The sequence below is a fragment of the Podarcis liolepis genome (genome assembly GCF_965112155.1).
Source record: "Podarcis liolepis genome assembly, chromosome: 9".
In the NCBI taxonomy this organism is placed as follows: Eukaryota; Metazoa; Chordata; class Lepidosauria; order Squamata; family Lacertidae; genus Podarcis; species Podarcis liolepis.
The window spans coordinates 60,062,118-60,079,544 of NC_139564.1; the positions used below are offsets into that span (position 1 = coordinate 60,062,118).

Here is a 17,427-nt window from a genome sequence, read left to right on the forward strand (position 1 = left end):
TTCTTTTCATTAGGGCGACTAGAAATCAATAAGCTTAGAAAGTAATTGAGCTAATTGAGTTTCAGATAGATATAGATTATTGTCATTCTGTGGCTGCTTAGTTTTCAAATTTCTCTAGTGCTGAGCAGTTTATCAGAAAGGCAGAATATCTAGAAGAAGAGTGACACAAAACCGATGCAAATATAAAATATTTACTACACATAAAACGGCAAAATAAGCATGGTTTATGTGATAAAAGACAAAACCAAACAACAGAATGACAGATAAATATAAAGTTTGGGTTGGAATGCTTTAGCAAAGAAAAACACACACAAATGCTTCCCTAAAATGCTATTTTCAAACTAGATGACAGAATGAGACCTAGCTAGGCTTACCTGTGGAAGGAATACTACAGGATTGATGTCAGATCTGAAAAGGACCTGCCCCTTGCATTCAGTCTTTAGCCTGGTCCACCCTCAACATGAAACCACCTTTTAAAATAAACTTTTGTTTAATGCACAGAAGTACTTGCTTCTCTCTTGCTTTTGACAGTGCCATGCATGGAAGGAAACGAGCTTGAAGCAAGACATTTTGGCTTGTTGTGACATGCAAAACTGGACTGTTTTTTCTTCTGTAACCAAAACCGCAAAATGAAGCTAAGGTTTGTTCTTGGCTTACTGTTTATGGTTTATGTGGACAAAACAAATCACAAGCCCAGGTTCACATCAAGACAATCCAGATCTGGGCTTGTTTTCTCCCCTCCCGCTGCACAGTCAGGAGTAGGAGAGGAGCAAGGTGCTTAAATACATTAAAGGTAAAGGGACCCCTGACCATTAGGTCCAGTCGTGGCCAACTCTGGGATTGCGGCGCTCATCTCGCTTTATTGGCCGAGGGAGCCGGCGTACAGCTTCCGGGTCATGTGGCCAGCATGACTAAGCTGCTTCTGGCGAACCAGAGCAGCACACGGAAATGCCGTTTACCTTCCCGCCAGAGTGGTACCTATTTATCTACTTGCACTTTGACGTGCTTTCGAACTGCTAGGTTGGCAGGAGCAGGGACCAAGCAATGGCAGCTCACCCCGTCACGGGGATTCAAACCACCGACCTTCTGATTGGCAAGTCCTAGGCTCTGTGGTTTAACCCACAGCGCCACCCGCTTCCCTTTTAAGTACATTAAACCGTAGTTAATACTAAACTACAGTTTAGTATTAGAACATACGAAAGAAAAGTATATATTTTCAAGCAGGGATGGTGAACCATTGTCTGCCTAGAGGCTGTAATCTCTTCTAGGCCACATGACTGTGGGTGGGGATAGAAGCCCAAGTGGGTAGAGTAATAAATACTATTTTTACCTTTATACAATAGGCTTGTTTACACATACTTCCCTCTCTGGACTCCATCCAGACAAGCAGGATTCATTATTAGAGTTCAAGGATACCTTCTAGCAAGGCACAAACATTCAAGGAGGATGCAAAACAGGGCCAGTGAAGGGTTTGGCACTCCTGAGAGTGTCCTGGCCCTGAGGGTCCCCACCCTTGAATCAAAGCAACAAGTTCAACGTATGCTTGGCTTTTGGCTGATCTAACATATGGGAAACATTGCATGAGGATTTAAATAAGGCAGCTTAATTTGATTCTTAAAACTCTGTTTCTGACATCTGGAAATGTAGAAGTTAAACTTGCGGGAGGAACATGCGCATTCTAGTATGGTCGGTTTTACAAAATACAATAATAAGATTCTAAAAAAACACACATTCCTGACATTTTTCTAGTAACAAAGTTTCTCAAGTCATTTTCTCCAAAGGACACAATAAAATAAATATTGGTTAGATAGAGCTGTATGTGTATGTTCCCCAAACCATAAGTTCATTACAGAAGAAATAGGTCGCCAAGAAGTTTGTTGCGTCAGCATTTCCATTTTAAAGGATGTTACCATTTTGAATGGAGTTTGACGAGGTATGTAGAACCGGCACTTGCTTGATGATCACTCAGCTTGGCTTCTCACTTATTACGGAGAGCTCTACCCTGAGCCTGTGCTAGGAGATTCCACAAACAATATTTGGCAGTGTTATTTTTCTGTTGTTGTTGGATGTTCCTGTTCCTCAGCTTTTCAATTGCTTTCGATATCTCGAGGCATGCCTTCAGATATCGTGCATTGCAAACTCTGCTTTGTAGAAGGGGAGGGGTAAGACCAGTTCACTATATAGTAAGTTTGCCTGTAAATGGATCCATTAACACAGCTCTTTAAAGCTTCCATGTTCCTGTTCACTCCCTTCAGTTCCTTGTTTTTAAAGCTTTGAGTTCTGTACATCCTCTGCATCACAACCCTTGCTAATGCTGCCATCGCTGAATTGCATGTTCTTTAGGGCCTATGTTCAGGGGACAGCCTTAGAAATTGAGGCCTGGTGAAGACAGGTGGGGTATTTTGTCTTGTCCTCCCAGCACCTTTACCCATGCCCATTAGTTATCGGCCATTTGTTTTTTCTTTCAATAATCAACATAATCCTGTGGCTATGTACAGATGGTACCTTTTTCCCAAAGCTTGAAGGTTATAAAATATAGAAACATTATTGCTCACAATACACACGTTCTCTCCCTGTGGTATCTGTCTAAACAGGTTTTGTCACTATCTCCTGCACATGCTCTAAGCCCAGAATGGGTCAACTTTATAAAATGTAACAGAAGTCCTCTTGCAGAAGTCCAGTAGAAAAGAATTTACAATTCTCAGAGGGGAGGGATGTGCTTTGACACTGGCACCTTGCTAACCTTTTCCTTGCACATACTGGTTAAAGTCTCCAGCTTCTGGAGAAGGTTTCTATTCCACTTTCTGCACTGAGATTCTACTTCATCCTTTTGCAATCATTATCAAATGTGCTGCCTGCTATTGACTGTTCAGGGTGGGTAGAATAGGGAGCCAGAAAAAAAACTGAGATGGACTCTAGAAAGGTGAGTAGCAGCAGTGGTGCTGAGGCACAAGATCAGGTTGTGATGTGTTGAACGGGGAGGGGAGACAGATAATTGTATTCCTGTTCTGCAGAGTTCATCAAAGCATGTGGTCAGTGCCATGTTTGCTTGTTGCACCTTGTGGCGCTTGACACTCCTGATATAGCAAAAGTAATAGCGTGGCTGGAAAAAACAAAGCTTTCCCTCATTTCTTTTCACGTTCTCCTAGCATATCCCATGCTTTCTTGCATGCGCATATACCTATGCACCATGCTGCTGGTTGAAAGAAACAGACAATTCTGAAATCTGGTTCAGACAGTAGTCTGTTTCCTTCTCCCAAGTCTGGCTAGACAGTGCGTTTCCTCGGTACAAATGAAAATGCATGTTGCTGCTACATTTTTTACTTTGGTTCAAGAAATGCCTAATGTTCTCAATGCTGAGTTAAGGGCCCTCGTCTGCTTTCTACAGTAGTGGACTTGGGAGCTAGGGAAAAGCTGAGTGCTGCTACAGTTGTCTGTCCATAGAGATGTCAGAGTGTCCCTGGTGATGCTGCCCCACATTTCTCTGATAGTGCGCTGCTGCTGTAAAAGGCCATAGCTTGTGTGGCAAGGGATCCTGTCCAGTTCTTTCCTACACTATAGCAATACAACTGCATGTGGTGGGAGTCCGTCTGCAGGGGTGGAATTTACTTTTATATATGTTAGGCAAATAAATGAAGCTTCTGAAATCTATTTCTGGTATAATTTTTGGACAGGATGAACCAAGCTTCTTTGAACAGTCCTGCTAATCTTTTCTTTTCCCCTTACTTGCATTATTTTTCTTGCTTTTGAACTTTTCCATTTGTTTCTCCTATACTGCCCTCAAAAGCAGGGACACACCAACAACCAACAAGAAATTTTGCTATCTGTCTTAAAGAAATCCCACAAAGTAGATGGGAAATGGGTGTGCCACACATGAAAACTTGTGGAATCAAATGTATTTGAATGATGTAAATCGTAAGGAGACAGACATGCCTCCAAAGCAGCCAAGGGTGCTTGACTTCTTTATTCCCAAGTCTGTTAAATTTAAGAGGTCATTCAAGGAAGTTGTTGAATGTTATGTCTGCCCACAGCCTTACGTCTAATTCCATGGCTTTATTTTACTTAGTTGGCCAGTAACAGTTGACTTTTTCAATGTTCTGATGACCAATTCAGCACATGGCCAGAGACTATTCTACATATTCAAGTTTGCACTTCAATTTACTTTCCAAGAATTTTCAGACATAGGGATATAGTTGTGCACTGTTCACTTTAATGTAAAACAATCACAACAACAATTAGAAGAATCTGCCTTTTGGAGAAAGCAAAAGTTAACATAAACCAATATTTTAAAAATCCATGTAGTAGCACCTTAGAAACCAACTAAGTTAGTTATTGGTATGAGCTTTCGTGTGCATGCACACTTCTTACCAATAACTAACTTAGTTGGTCTCTAAGGTGCTACAGGAAGGAATTTTTAAATTTTGTTTCGACTACAGCAAACCAACACGGCTACCTGCCTGTAACTATAAACCTATATGCGCTGTTGTTTTGAAAGCATGTTTCCTTTTAGGAAAAAGTCAGAAAAGAATATAATTATGCTTGTTGAATGGTCCTTTCAAATGTGAATCTTACCTAAATGTTAACCATAAATATCATGAAGAATCAAAGTGCAGGTTGATTAGATACAACCATAAAGTTGATTAGCATGAGCAAAGACTTTAATGTCTATGTTAAGTTGAAACTAAAATAATGTTAATTTATTGGATTCTTCATGTCTAAACTCTGATTTCATTTGAGGACAGTAGAACCTCTCTCATAATTTTAATGTGGTTCTTAAATAATAGTTTTATGTCATCGTGAAGGTGAATATTAGTGATATCTCTGCATGGTGGGACTTGTAAAACCTGAAATTTTCCAGTGAAGTCCCATTTAGCTGATAAAGCAAGATGCATTGTATTTTTAAATATTGTAAGCCACGTTGTGGAAGATTTCTTCAAAAAGCAGAGTATAAATCAGATAGATAGATAGATAGATAGATAGATAGATAGATAAAATGTTTGTTTACTTTCCCAAAACAACAGTGACATATGTTTTATGTACAAAAAGATATTCTTTGTCGGACATATTTCTTTCCTTGTCTCTCCTTTCATTGGTCATATTCTCATGAAATAACTGTCATGAGCAAATGATGGTGGGGAGAAGATGAAAGGGCAGGCCCTGACCTATCTACAGGGAGTCTGCATGCATACTACCGTATGTGTTTTGGGCTTTCTTGGTACACATTTCCTCACCAAGGTTATGTTGAGATATTAGAATGGAATAGACCAGCAGTTTTCTTACTTCTGTACCTTAAATCCTAACCCCTCCTACCAGACAGCAAAAGTTAAGTAAGTTTTGCTCAGGATGAAAAAAATAGACAAATTGTACTTGCTTTCTCCGTCTCTTTCTCTTTTTACATTTTTTAAATCTAGTAATTTTATGTCTTACTAGATTTAAAATTTCTTAGATGTAATTTTGATAATGTAACATTAGGCAGATACCATTTCTTTTATGCAGATTTGTAGCAAACTTTGCCCCCTCTCATCCTTCGGGTTTCAGGTTGCCATGATTTTTCAGTCTCCTGCATCAGTTGGTATGTTGTGGTGTTCTTGTTATCTTTCCTTAATACAGAGAAACTAAGGCGTAGTCTTCCAAACCTGTCCAGGACATCTAACATCCAAGTTGAGTCTGTGAAAAACAGTAGAAGTGACTCAAACTTTCAAGTGCCAAATGGAGGAATATCTCGTATTCAACCTCAACCCTCAGCCAGTAAGTATCTTTACAGTGACGCTGTAAACACAGCTTCTGAGCGTCGGCTGAAAACAATTAGCAGCGTGTTTACAGTTTCATGGTAAAGGGATTAGACATTTCATGCAGATAATGCAAGCTTGGTCAGATCTGATGAATGTTGGGCAAACGAGCATTTCAAAGTACAGTACTGAACAATGAAGTACGTGTACATCGCCTTCCCACGTTACTTCTCAATATTGATGGTTTCCTTAATGTCTCCTGTCCTGAAGAGGAAGCCTTTTCTCCAACGGTCTATCTTGAACATTCCATAAGCTTGGTCTCTGTGGTGCAGTGGGTCAGTGGGTCTGGCTGTTAACCAGAAAATTGGTGGTTCAAGCCCAGCCAGGGACGGCTGTGTTCAGAATTCCTGCATTGCTGGGAGTTGAACTAGATGACCTGAGCTCAGGATGCCTTCTAACTCTTACGATTTGCTAATCAAGTGTAACTTGCATTTTTTATATTTAGCTTGCATTCATTATCCTATAACATCCCTAAGCAAGGAATGATAAAGTCTTCTGAATTGCCCCTAGCTGTGTTGCAATTTGCAGCTACACGCTTTTGATTCCCGTAGGGTGATAGTAAAAAGTGTACTAACGGTCCCATTTCCATCTTTTGCCATTTTGCCTTGGTACAAATTTCAGTGAGTATCAAGCAGTTGAAGTGAATATGAAATGAGAGTCAGGATTTCTGTTACCTCCAACAGATGAATGACTGAAAATTATGACATCAAACTCAAAAGCGCCTGCCAGCCTGAAAGATGGATTATAAATTTTAAAAGAAAGAAGTTGCATTTTCATATTGTTATTTTCACTTTTCAGTATTCATAACGGAATTACTCGGATCAGCTGCATACATAAACATTTGCAGAGGCATACACTTTTATAGCCATAAGCTTGTCTCCTGAATTGTTTTGAAACAATAATTTTATGTAGAAAATATAAAAATATTCACCAAAGGAAAATGTCCTTTTGAACAAAGTTGGCACTCCTTTCTGCAAATGACAAATTGTAAATTACTATACATAATGCAATAACCTGAGTATAGTAATAGAACTATGGGATCAAAGAGTAATAAGCTCTTGTATGAACAGGTTCTTTTATTAATAGAAGTTGAGGAGTAAGTGTTTACACATCCATGTTGCCAAAGAATCAGCCTCTCCCTTAATGGAACTTGTTTGAAAGGTGTGCCTATATAAATGGAGATCTGATTTTTCAATTCCTGATCATAATTTCCTTGTTTGTAAGGAAGGATATGAATCTGGTCCCTATTGTGCAAAAATAATGTAGGAAGTGCTTTCCTATTTTGGGACTGAAATTTACATTCTCCTTCCCTTTTGAAAAACTAACAAATGCTTTCTTGGAAGCTTATAGCCAAATTACACACAAATACATGGTTTAACATTGTGTGTACCTTTGTTTAACTGCATTTAGCAACCACTCAGGCGGCCTAGTCAGTATTTGGCCTATGGTTGGTAGAGAGAGGGAGCTTAATCACCCTCCCTAGTCCTCATGAAAAATCCCCCCAAAAACTTTTATTTTCATCACAAGGGAAACTTCTCTAAGTGTTAATGGGAGCTTCTCTGTTTTTTTAAAAAAACAGCATGTCGCTTATATTTTTTTGTTGCTAAGGGATGAGGTACCTGTTAGTTGACCTTGTGGCTGGTATTTATAGGAGTTGGATTCCAACATATGTAGGGCCACAGGTTCGAATCCCTGTGTATATATAATTTTGCATATGGAGGTTCTGCTCTTTGGGGTTTTCCTGTATTTACTGGTTTTTATTTGCTTATTTTTGCAAAATACTACTGTACACTTGCAGTGGTCTTCTCACTCTTTCCTCAGGTTGTTGTACTGCATGAGCTTAACTTGGGAGGGTTGCTTTAATTTCTGCCTTTTCTTGCTTCTAGTTCACTCCCTAATTTATACTTTCACAAGCTGCAATACCTAACATATGGGTGGTGGTAATGAAAAGTATGTCGGCAGTGTATCAGTGTAGTTTAAGCTTGTATAAACATAAATATATTTCATTAACATACCTGTAGAAGTCTTGATGAAAATTATTTCAAACCTTTGCAAATGTAAGTTGAAATTTTGGATTTGTTTGGCTTCATTTTTTGTCCTGTTCAAGGCTTGTTCTAGCTCATGAAAAATTCTATACCTCTCGTACAAGTTAGTAACCTCCTTATGGTTCCATTTTCTTAAGTGTGGTTTATTCTGAAACCTTATTTTAAACTATTAAGTAACAGAGAAGGCAAATTTTGCAGTCTTCTACCAAACAAATTGTAGAATGAAAAAGGTGTTAATTTAGCTATTCACTGATACAGTGGAATCAATGTGAGCAACTTTATCAACAAATGTATTACTGAAGACATAAGTCATGCACAGGAAATGCCACCATAGCAGATCTGTAAGTTCTTAGACTCAAAACGTTAAATTTCTGATTTATTAATTACAATGCACAACTCGCTACTAAAATCACCCTCCTTTCCAAAGGATTGGAAAGTTGCCAGTGTAAAACAAAGTGTTTATATTGGGGTCAGTAGTATTTAACTTGTTCCAAACTTATTTGGACATTTTGCATATTACGCCAAGCTATTTCAAATGGTATACGCTTAAGCAGATTCTGTGGAACTCTACAGCTGAATTAGTTAGCAGTACAGTGGCAGGTGTTTGATCATGTGCAAAGCTGCTTTTAATTATAACTTGATGTATACATTGAATTGATTCCAACTACCTGGGAAACAGATTGTGAAGTTAAAATAGAAAGCTCAAGGAGGTGTGGCAAATTCAAGGTTAGGAATCTCTAATGGGTTGGAAATAAAATAGCTGTACAAGTTGGTAGTGCACCAGTATTTGAAACACTGTGTCTTATTCTGGTCACTGGTCACTCAGTCTCCAGAAGGATATCTTAATTCTAGAAATGCCACAGAAAACGTGTGGCAATGATAATTGGGGGCTGGAACAAGTATGGAGCAGCATGTGTGTGAAGAGAGAAATTATCTCAAACTCTAGAACTGGGATCATCCAATTAAACTCCAAGTAGGTTTAGAATATACAGAGGAAGCATATATTAATGCAGTCTATGGAATGAATGGTCACAAGATGTCTCTTTCTGAACCAAGACATACCTTTTTTGTGAGATTCCTAAATGCCTCTCACCATCACTGAAGGCAGATACTAGGCGGGCTTTTTCTGGCATTGTTTAGCGAGGCAGTTCTTGCCATGAGTAAATACTTGATTTGAAACTGTATTTTGATGTTACTTGTCAGAGAAAGTGTTGGTTGGGTAACATACCCATGGCTTTTTAATAGAGCATTAAAGCAAACAATATATCCTACATGTCTATCTATCCACTATAGAAGGTCGTGGGTTTTTATATTTGAATAGTTTTTTCAGTCCGTAAGATTATTATTTTTTAAGTAAGCCACACTTTTTAATGGCATTATTGTTGTTGTTTATTAGATTTATATATGTGACTTAATAGTGGAATCATAAATACAACCCCCCTTGGCTCTGTAAGGGGAGTTCAGGAGAAAACAGTGCGTGGGGGGAAGGAGAGGAGAAATTGTTCCATTGGGCGAGCAGAAATGCTTACGCTGGTGGAACATTTGCAACAGTGCAACATTCAATTCCTCCCCACAGACTTGACTTCTGAAGAGCCATGCTTAAGTTTGTACCGTCAGAAAAAGTGGACACATCCATTTATCCAAAGCAAAAAGAACACATTTCTCCTTGCTGAAGGGAAGGGAGATGGGGAAGCAAAGATAAATAAGTGCTGGTTGGTGTGTTTTAACAATTCAATGCAGCAGCAGTAGAACACAATTTCCTCAGTTACACTTTTATCTAGATAATTCTCATTCTAGTTCTCAATGCCATGTTGCTCAGCATAGTCATAAAACTAGAGAAGTGTGGGGCAGGTTTTTGTGAAGCCTGCTTTTGACTTGATCTGCATTTAAGGAGAAGGCTACAGGTTCTAAATTATTCTGCAGTGCCTCAATTCTTGCATGATTCCCCCCCCCTTTGTCTTCATCTATCTGAGTTTTGTTATTTGCCAAGCTGAGTTAAAACAAAACTCAGTGTGCTAGTAAACTGCTGAGAACCTGGCTTTAATCAGGATCCTTAAAATCGCTTGGATTTTAAGGTCATATCTCATTTTGTTTTAACCTGGATTAGCAATTGCCAAATGCAACACTGATCCTTGGTAATAGGGTATGAGATATTTCACACACAAGAAAGATGGGGAAAGCTTGGCTGAGTTTCATGTTTCTTTCCTACAAGTCACTTAAGTTTCTTTAATGTATATGTGACTCAGAAATATATATATTTATTTTGACTTAAGTTAGAACTGTGTCTGAGGATGACAGTTGCAGAGGACCATCATATTGTGTTGAATTCTCAGCCATACTTGAATGCTTTTCAAGCATTGATTTGCATATATGGTTCTCTCTATCTATGGCAGGCATTAGCTTACAAGAGACCTCTTAGATACAGCAGCTGGCTTTAGATGACATTTTGTTGTTTGAGCTTGTTCCTGACTCTTCTTTATAGGTCAGAATTACAGTTTTTGATTAAAGCAGAAATACCAGCTTCAATAAGCGATCAGTCTTGTGTGAATTCCTGTGTATAAATATGCATATATATATATGTACATACACATTATGACACATTTTCTTCAACTTCAGAAGAAAGAAGCTATGTTCCTGAATTGACTATTTGGAGCTGAAATGTTGTGTCTTTTGTTGAGTTAAATGTGACCGTTGTGTTCTGAAACTTAACCTTGCACTGATTTGGCTGTGGCATGTCTGGCTGGTGGTTTGTTTTCACTTCTGGGCGTGTGGATTATTTTTGCCTCCTTGGGCTTTGGCCTGCAAGAAACTCTTTGCCTGCTAAAACGCTTAACACAGTTTGTACCATGAAGCACCTGACGTTTACCTTTGCAATCCTTCTTAGTGTGGTCAGCATCACTTCTGTAAAGCAAAGCAAAGCACTCCTCCTCCACTACTACTACTACTACTGGAGCCGTAACAGCTTTTGAAAACTGTTATGCTTTTTTTGCTTCCTGATTTTTCCTAGGTAGATAAGGTCCTAAAATCTTAAGTGAACTTTGAATTCATTATCTTCTCTCTTTAGACAGATATGACATGTCTTTGTTTCAACAGCTCTGCAAAGGCAGAAAAAAATGCCCCGTGTTGCCTTCAAAACCAAACAGCTACTTCCTACTCCAGCTACCAAAGGAGGTAAATTAGCTTACAGCCATTTAATGAAATCCAGTTAAATTCAGAAAATTGTTCCCTTGTGCTTAGACTTATGCAGTTGAACTAATGCAACTGGAGTCTAACAGCAAGTGCTTTTATTGGTGAATGTAATGGCATAAATGCTCCTTTATAGAACATTTCAGCATTGACTATTGGCTAGCTGTTGACTGTTGTGATCTTCCTTCATATGCTTCTTATGAAAATAAATGCTAAGTTTTAGCAAGCTTTGATCTTAAAACTTATTATCAACACTGCTTTAGGATTGCTTAAATACCTTAACTGATAAAATAATCAGTTGTGTTAGAATTTATCCTATGTTCTGCTTTAGAAGAATAAGAGTAGGTTATATTAAGTTGGGGCAAACTCGTGTTTTCTAGGTTTAGAGATGGTGCCTATACCTTTGTTTTGGGCAATAGCACTGCCCACTGTCTTGGAGTTCTCAAAAGACTGGGTATGATTTTAAAGAACTCATTGATTACACTTACCTCTTAATGGTTTTACAATTCAAGAAAAGTTAGTGCTAAGCTAAATTCTAAAGAGAACAGCTATTTAATTCAACTTGCCTTCTTCTTTATTTTAAAGTAGCAGGCATATTCAGAACAGTTCTAAGGTTGCCTAATACTCTCCAGATAGACCTTTAATTATTGGGTCCTTAGTTGTCATTTTTATTCAGTCTTCTTTGTAGCCTGTTTGGGATAGCTGAACCAAATTCTTCAAGCCTGGAAAACTTGGATACTTTTCAGAAATTAACAACTGCTCCTGGTTGAAGGTGGAGCTGTTGGTTTAGACTTAGGCAGATTATCTATCCCATTGTGTTGCCCTTAACTTCAATATTCTTTGTATAAAATCAGCACACATCATTTAAAACATCTGCTTAATACTTTGGTTCATAATACATAATTTCAAAATATAGCTTGCATTTGTCATTGCTAAATGAGATATTTTAAAGAACGTTTTTTCTAAGTATTTTGAAGCAGAAACATTTGCCAAGTGCAGTGCATTTGCAGAATACACATGTAGCATTTTCAAAGAATTCTGCCTTACGTCTATTATTCATGTCATTTTGGTTTGGCTCCCTATTAAAAGTTTATAATCTTAGCCAAATTACCTTTGGAGAGGCTTCTTCATGTTCATATTGCTATGACTAGGTATGTAGAAAGTTTTTGTGGGTACAGTGTAAAGCTAGTCAGTTCAGAATTTATGTGATTTGGTACAATAGTTTTTTGAAAGAATGATTTCTTTAGACGCAAGGTCTTGAAGCCCATTATCTCAGTTCTTTTTGTTCTTGGACCATAGCATTGTTCTAATTATTTATTGATGTTTTGTGATACACTCAATAGCAGTCCAGACTATTTGATCATTCACAAAGCACATTTTGTCTCAGAATTTTATTTTGGACTTTAGGGCTTTCTGTGTCCTTACTCCTGAAACACCAGTCCTTTTTCTGCTTAGAATGGTTAATGGATGGATAACCTAAATGTCTTCTTCCACCTAAGTTCAACAATATGCTACTTCTCTGGCTCTATAAAATACCTCTAACAATCTCTTGCATTTGTTTTAGAATACTGTAAATTCCTTTTTAAAGCAGGAAATGACAAGTTTAGGTTGTGTGGCATACTTCCCTGCAGTTATTTACAAGAAGCTATAATTCTCCTTTCCTTCTTATATCAGGATGTTGCTTGCTGATCAATACTCTGGGTGGGTCGGTCGGTAGACACAGATAGATTATACCTATAGGGCTAAGATTACGCAAGGTATTTATTCTCAACACACGTGTTGTTGTTTGTTACTACATATTCCTCCATTATTATTATTTTTGCAATGCTTGCCTTAAGTGAAGGGCCATTATTATGTCATATATGGGAGACCATTCAGTTTTGCCTTGAGATCATTAATATTGAAAAGTATCAGTGTGGATAGTTTCTCTAGAAGTGTGGATGTTCATAGATGTTTTGTAAGCAAAAGGCTTCTGTGTAATGGAATTAACTAGGCAGTCTATTAATAATTACATAAAGCTGGTCAGGGTTTGGAGCTCAAACAAAGAAATTCTTTTTTGAGCCACATGCTTCCTCTTGTAAAGGACCTTTTGTTACAGCAAAATTCACAGCTGTGCGCAGTAAGTGGGCAGAGTGGGGTGTTGGAAACTGAAATATTGTATAAAGTGAGCTTGGATGGTCTTTCTTATAATTTGAATAGAAAGGACTAGGGAATCTAGTTTTTGTTTTATTTTAAAGGGTATGTGAGACTGTAAGAATTTCCCCCAAAAAAAACATCTTCAGTTTTATTCATAAAGCTCATGTTATAAACATTGTTCAGTTGTTCCAAAAACCTTTTTCTGTAGCACACTGAAACTCCACCCATTATTTCATTACAGGTTCAAAGCCTTTTAAATCCTGCAATTACATTTGAGGTTTCTTGTACTTTTTTACTTTTCTTATTTAGGAGTTTTTGTAGTTATTGGTCTCTTCTGAAACAGCTCACTTGCTTTTGGCTTTTTGTTGCCTGGGGGTGTTTGTTCATTGTCTGATCATTGGCTTGTCTTGTTCCATAATGCCACTGTGGAATGTTCCCCCAGAAACATGCCAATAAGGATTCTCTATACACCTTTATAAAGATGCTGTAGCCTGTGTAATTTGAGGGTCATGGGAGTTTTCAGAGCTTTAAGAGCAATTCAGACTTGGTTATGTGAATTTAGATTCCAATAATTTCTAGTGTGAGTTTGTAGTATTGTTTTTTTATTTATAAACCCTGCCTTCATCATATTGATTCCAGCATGTAGTTCACCTCTGTGAAACACAAGGTCTAGCTACACTGTCTGTGAACTATAGATATACTTCCTAGATTTCTTAAAGGAATAGCATCTTATATTGTCTGTGATTAAAACCTTCTCCATTGCTTTTAACACTCAGACATTGCCTCATATTTATGGTATACTCCCTAATAAATGTATTTTCACAGTGTACAGAACAAATTCAGTAGCAATGGGCATTTCTCATACTAAATACATGTTTTTTTAAAAAAATCTGCAGTGCATTACAAACTCTGCTAGGTTTGCTACATCATCTTATGAATAATTTGAATGAGAAGGACTGTATGCATAACACATATCTACCCCCAAAGAAAGTGTTGAAAACGGTCAGACCAAAATAGGCACAAAACGATTTCTCTGTCTGTTAGCATAACTGATGATAGGTGTTCATTTTTATACTGCCACACATCAAATGTCAGTCTCCTTCAGTAGAACATTGTGAGTGTGTAGCAGGCTATACACAAACTCTGACCTTATAAAAAGATGTCTAAAACATCAATACCTCTGTGTTGTGTGAATCTGTAGTACATTGCAGGTGCTGAAACAGTTTCTGCCTATTGTTTAAGCTGCATTTTGTTGTTTCTTCGCCATTGAAAATGACATTCTTGTTTTGCTGATTTTCCAGTTCCTTCTCCCAGTAAATTCCGGTCCCCAGCAGCACCATCTCCTCTGGCTCTGAGACAGCCGGTAAAAGCGTTTAGTAACCATGGACCTAGCTCTGCTGTTCCAGAAGCTGTCCAGCTTTCACATAGCAGCTCTTCACCAGGGCCTTTAGCAGCTCCCAATTCAGTCTCTCCAAGCCCAGCCAGCAGCATCAACAGTGCTACGCTTACAAGACCCACAGGGACAACAGGGATGAGGAGTGGTTTGCCAAGACCTAGTGCCCCCTCCGCTGGGGGTATACCAGTGCCTCGTAGCAAACTTGCACAGCCTGTTCGCAGGTGAGTCTTGCTTTCATTTTAAGATTTCATACTGCAGAAGCAGTCTTCCGTAGAAGTGCTTGCATGTCTCGAACTCCAATAGTGTATCATTTGTGCTGTGCATTAATAGCAATCCCAGTTCTCATAGTGCTGTTTTTATGTAGTCAGAAAGGCACCACTGACCAACAAGATAGAGGTATTTGCAGAGTATTGGGGGGTCGGGGTACAGGACCTAAAGACTGAGAATGAGCGTTCTCAATGGTCACAGAATGCTGGCTGAAGTGGGTTGGGCTATGGAAAACCAGGGAAAGGCATCTTTCAGGTAACCTGGTTGCAAGCCATTTAGAGCTTTATAGGTCAAAACCGTCACTTTGAATTGCACTCCCAATCTAAGAGAATTGGCAGCCAATGTGGGTGATACAAAAGGGGAGGAATACGAGCATTAGATTTCACTCCCATAAGAAGCCCGGTTGCAGCATTCTGAACTTGTTGAACTTTCCAAACTGTTTTCAAAGTCAGCCCTTCCTCAAGATAAGAGATGACTAAGGAAGCGATCACTATAGCAACATCAGGTGGTTTCAGAGAGGCACGCAGCTCAGCTAGTGCACCCATCTTAATTATATAAAAGAAGGCTAAGGCCCTAAAATCCAGATATAAGACTGGGTTGAATTCACCTGCAAACTGTGAATCCTGCCTTTTCTGTGGGAGTTCAGCCACTTTAAATGCTGGATGAACATCCAAACTGAAGCCTTTTGCTTTTGATCAGAAAACCCTCTGTTTTGCATAGTAGTAGTAGTAGTAGTAGTTGTTTATTAATTGAATTTACATACTGCCCTATACCCGGAGGTCTCAGGGCGGTTCACATAAAAAGATCACAGTATATAAAATAAAAATAAAAGCAATAACCCACTAATACCTCCCCCCAAAAGGGCTACATTTTTAAAAGGTATGAGATGTTGATCAGGTCAACCAAAACCCTGGTTAAAAAGGAACGTTTTTGCTTGGTGCCTGAAGGTGTATAAATGGAGGCGTCAGGCGAACTTCCCTGGGGAGAGCATTCCACAGACAGAGAGCTATTGCAGTTCCCATTTGCTAGCCCTCACTGAGTTCAGTATTAACACCAATCATTTACCACTTCTCTCTCAGTTGAATGTAAGTGGCTTTTGAGCTAAAGAGGTTGCTGTTGCCACACTTAACTTCAATACAGAGGTACAGCCAAGCTTATGCTTTGTTATTTTCACTGGGCGCAGCTCACCAGAAGCCATTCCATTGGAACTCTTGTGTTTTAATGCAGTTCTTGTTCATTTCAAGATAGCTTGCACAAAGATAAAAGCCCCAGTAGAATGTGCTGTTTGTGGGCGGGTCAGTTTGGATTGATTTTGGTACTAGGTTAAATTTAAGAGAAAACAATTGGAGCAGTCTTTTCTGAAACCTGACCTACCTGAACAAAGTGAAATGAAAAAAAGATCAGGCAGTATTTATGATAATTGCCTTCCTGGATCAGGCTAAGGTCTTATCTAGTCCAGCATCTGCTCCCAATAGCAGCCAGCCGGATGTATCTGAAATGCTAAAACTGTTTAAATGTTAATGTTGACTGTTAGTTACTCCAAGCGTATATTGTTAAAAGTTAATCGAATATTGGGGATAACTTCTTAAAATGAACAATAGTTGGTGCTAATACCTTCAGTGAACTGTAATTTTAAAGAAGCAGTTGCACTTGTATATTATGGTCTAAGACTTTCGTGGGAATGTATTTTTGTGTTTCAGAACATTGCCAGCTCCCAAAACCTATAGCAATGTGAAAGATGAGAGTTGGAAGGACGGCTGCTACTGAATTGCAAAGCAACATTGTTCAGTAGGTACTCCTTCCCCAGGCTAAATGACAGATCAATATGCAGACTGATCAGATAAGACTTTGGGGGTTTGCAAATCCCCATACCTCTGTCCTTAATTAGCACAAGCTGGCAGAGATTATAAAACAGCACTTTAATGACATTAACATCAGATACTTGGTGATCACTCAAATCACTTTTACATGAATCACTTTTCACCTCCGGAGCTTTCTCTCCTCTGCTACCTAAAAATTGTTATAAATGCTCTCATGGATACAGTGGTCAACATCTGGGCAAACACCTAACACAATGCCAAAGAAACATCTATCCTGAAAAACAGCATGTAAAATCGTAAAAATAAAATTAAAAATAAAATCTAAAACATCCATACGTGACTTGATTTGATTTAAGGAAAATAAATTTCTGGAGCTGTAGTATGTAAACATTAACATATTAATCAAAGGGGGGGGGAACGGCTTGCCAAGTGCTACTGTGGTAGTGAAATCCTTTTAAACAATTGTGGAAGATTTGGATGGAGAAATTGCTGAGTCGCAGCAGGACCATTTTATCTGGAGTCTCATTTGGGAGTGGTAGGGAAGCCATGTCATTGTTTTTTTTCTTTTTGGGCAGTCTAGATGCAGCAGACCTCATATATCTGGGTTGGATGGGTTGCATCTTTTTATGTTGATTTCTTGACCCAAACTGGTTTTGTGTTGTTTCATTTGGATTGCCAAAAGGGCTTAGTATCAACTGTACAATCTTTCTAAACTTAGCAGTTCCTGGCTCAGGAAGACGGCCTTTGCTATCACAAACGACATTTTGAAAAACACAGCTCACACTATT

At 38.5% G+C, this 17,427-nt stretch overlaps 1 protein-coding gene across 4 annotated transcripts in view; it reads left to right on the plus strand.

Annotated features, from left to right (window-relative positions):
* SLAIN2 (SLAIN motif family member 2) overlaps window positions 1-16,970 on the plus strand; it is a 33,040-nt gene extending 16,070 nt beyond the window's left edge. Inside the window, exons 6-9 of one of the 4 annotated variants that reach the window (XM_083459967.1) lie at window positions 5,611-5,748; window positions 10,928-11,005; window positions 14,458-14,773; window positions 16,520-16,970. In XM_083459967.1, coding sequence (XP_083316093.1) covers window positions 5,611-5,748; window positions 10,928-11,005; window positions 14,458-14,773; window positions 16,520-16,586 — 599 coding nt within the window. In that variant the 3' untranslated portion in view covers window positions 16,587-16,970. The remainder of the gene's footprint in view (window positions 1-5,610; window positions 5,749-10,927; window positions 11,006-14,457; window positions 14,774-16,519) is intronic. The other 3 variants (XM_083459968.1, XM_083459969.1, XM_083459970.1) reach the window with 3 other exon arrangements.
* Window positions 16,971-17,427: the final 457 nt, after the last annotated feature.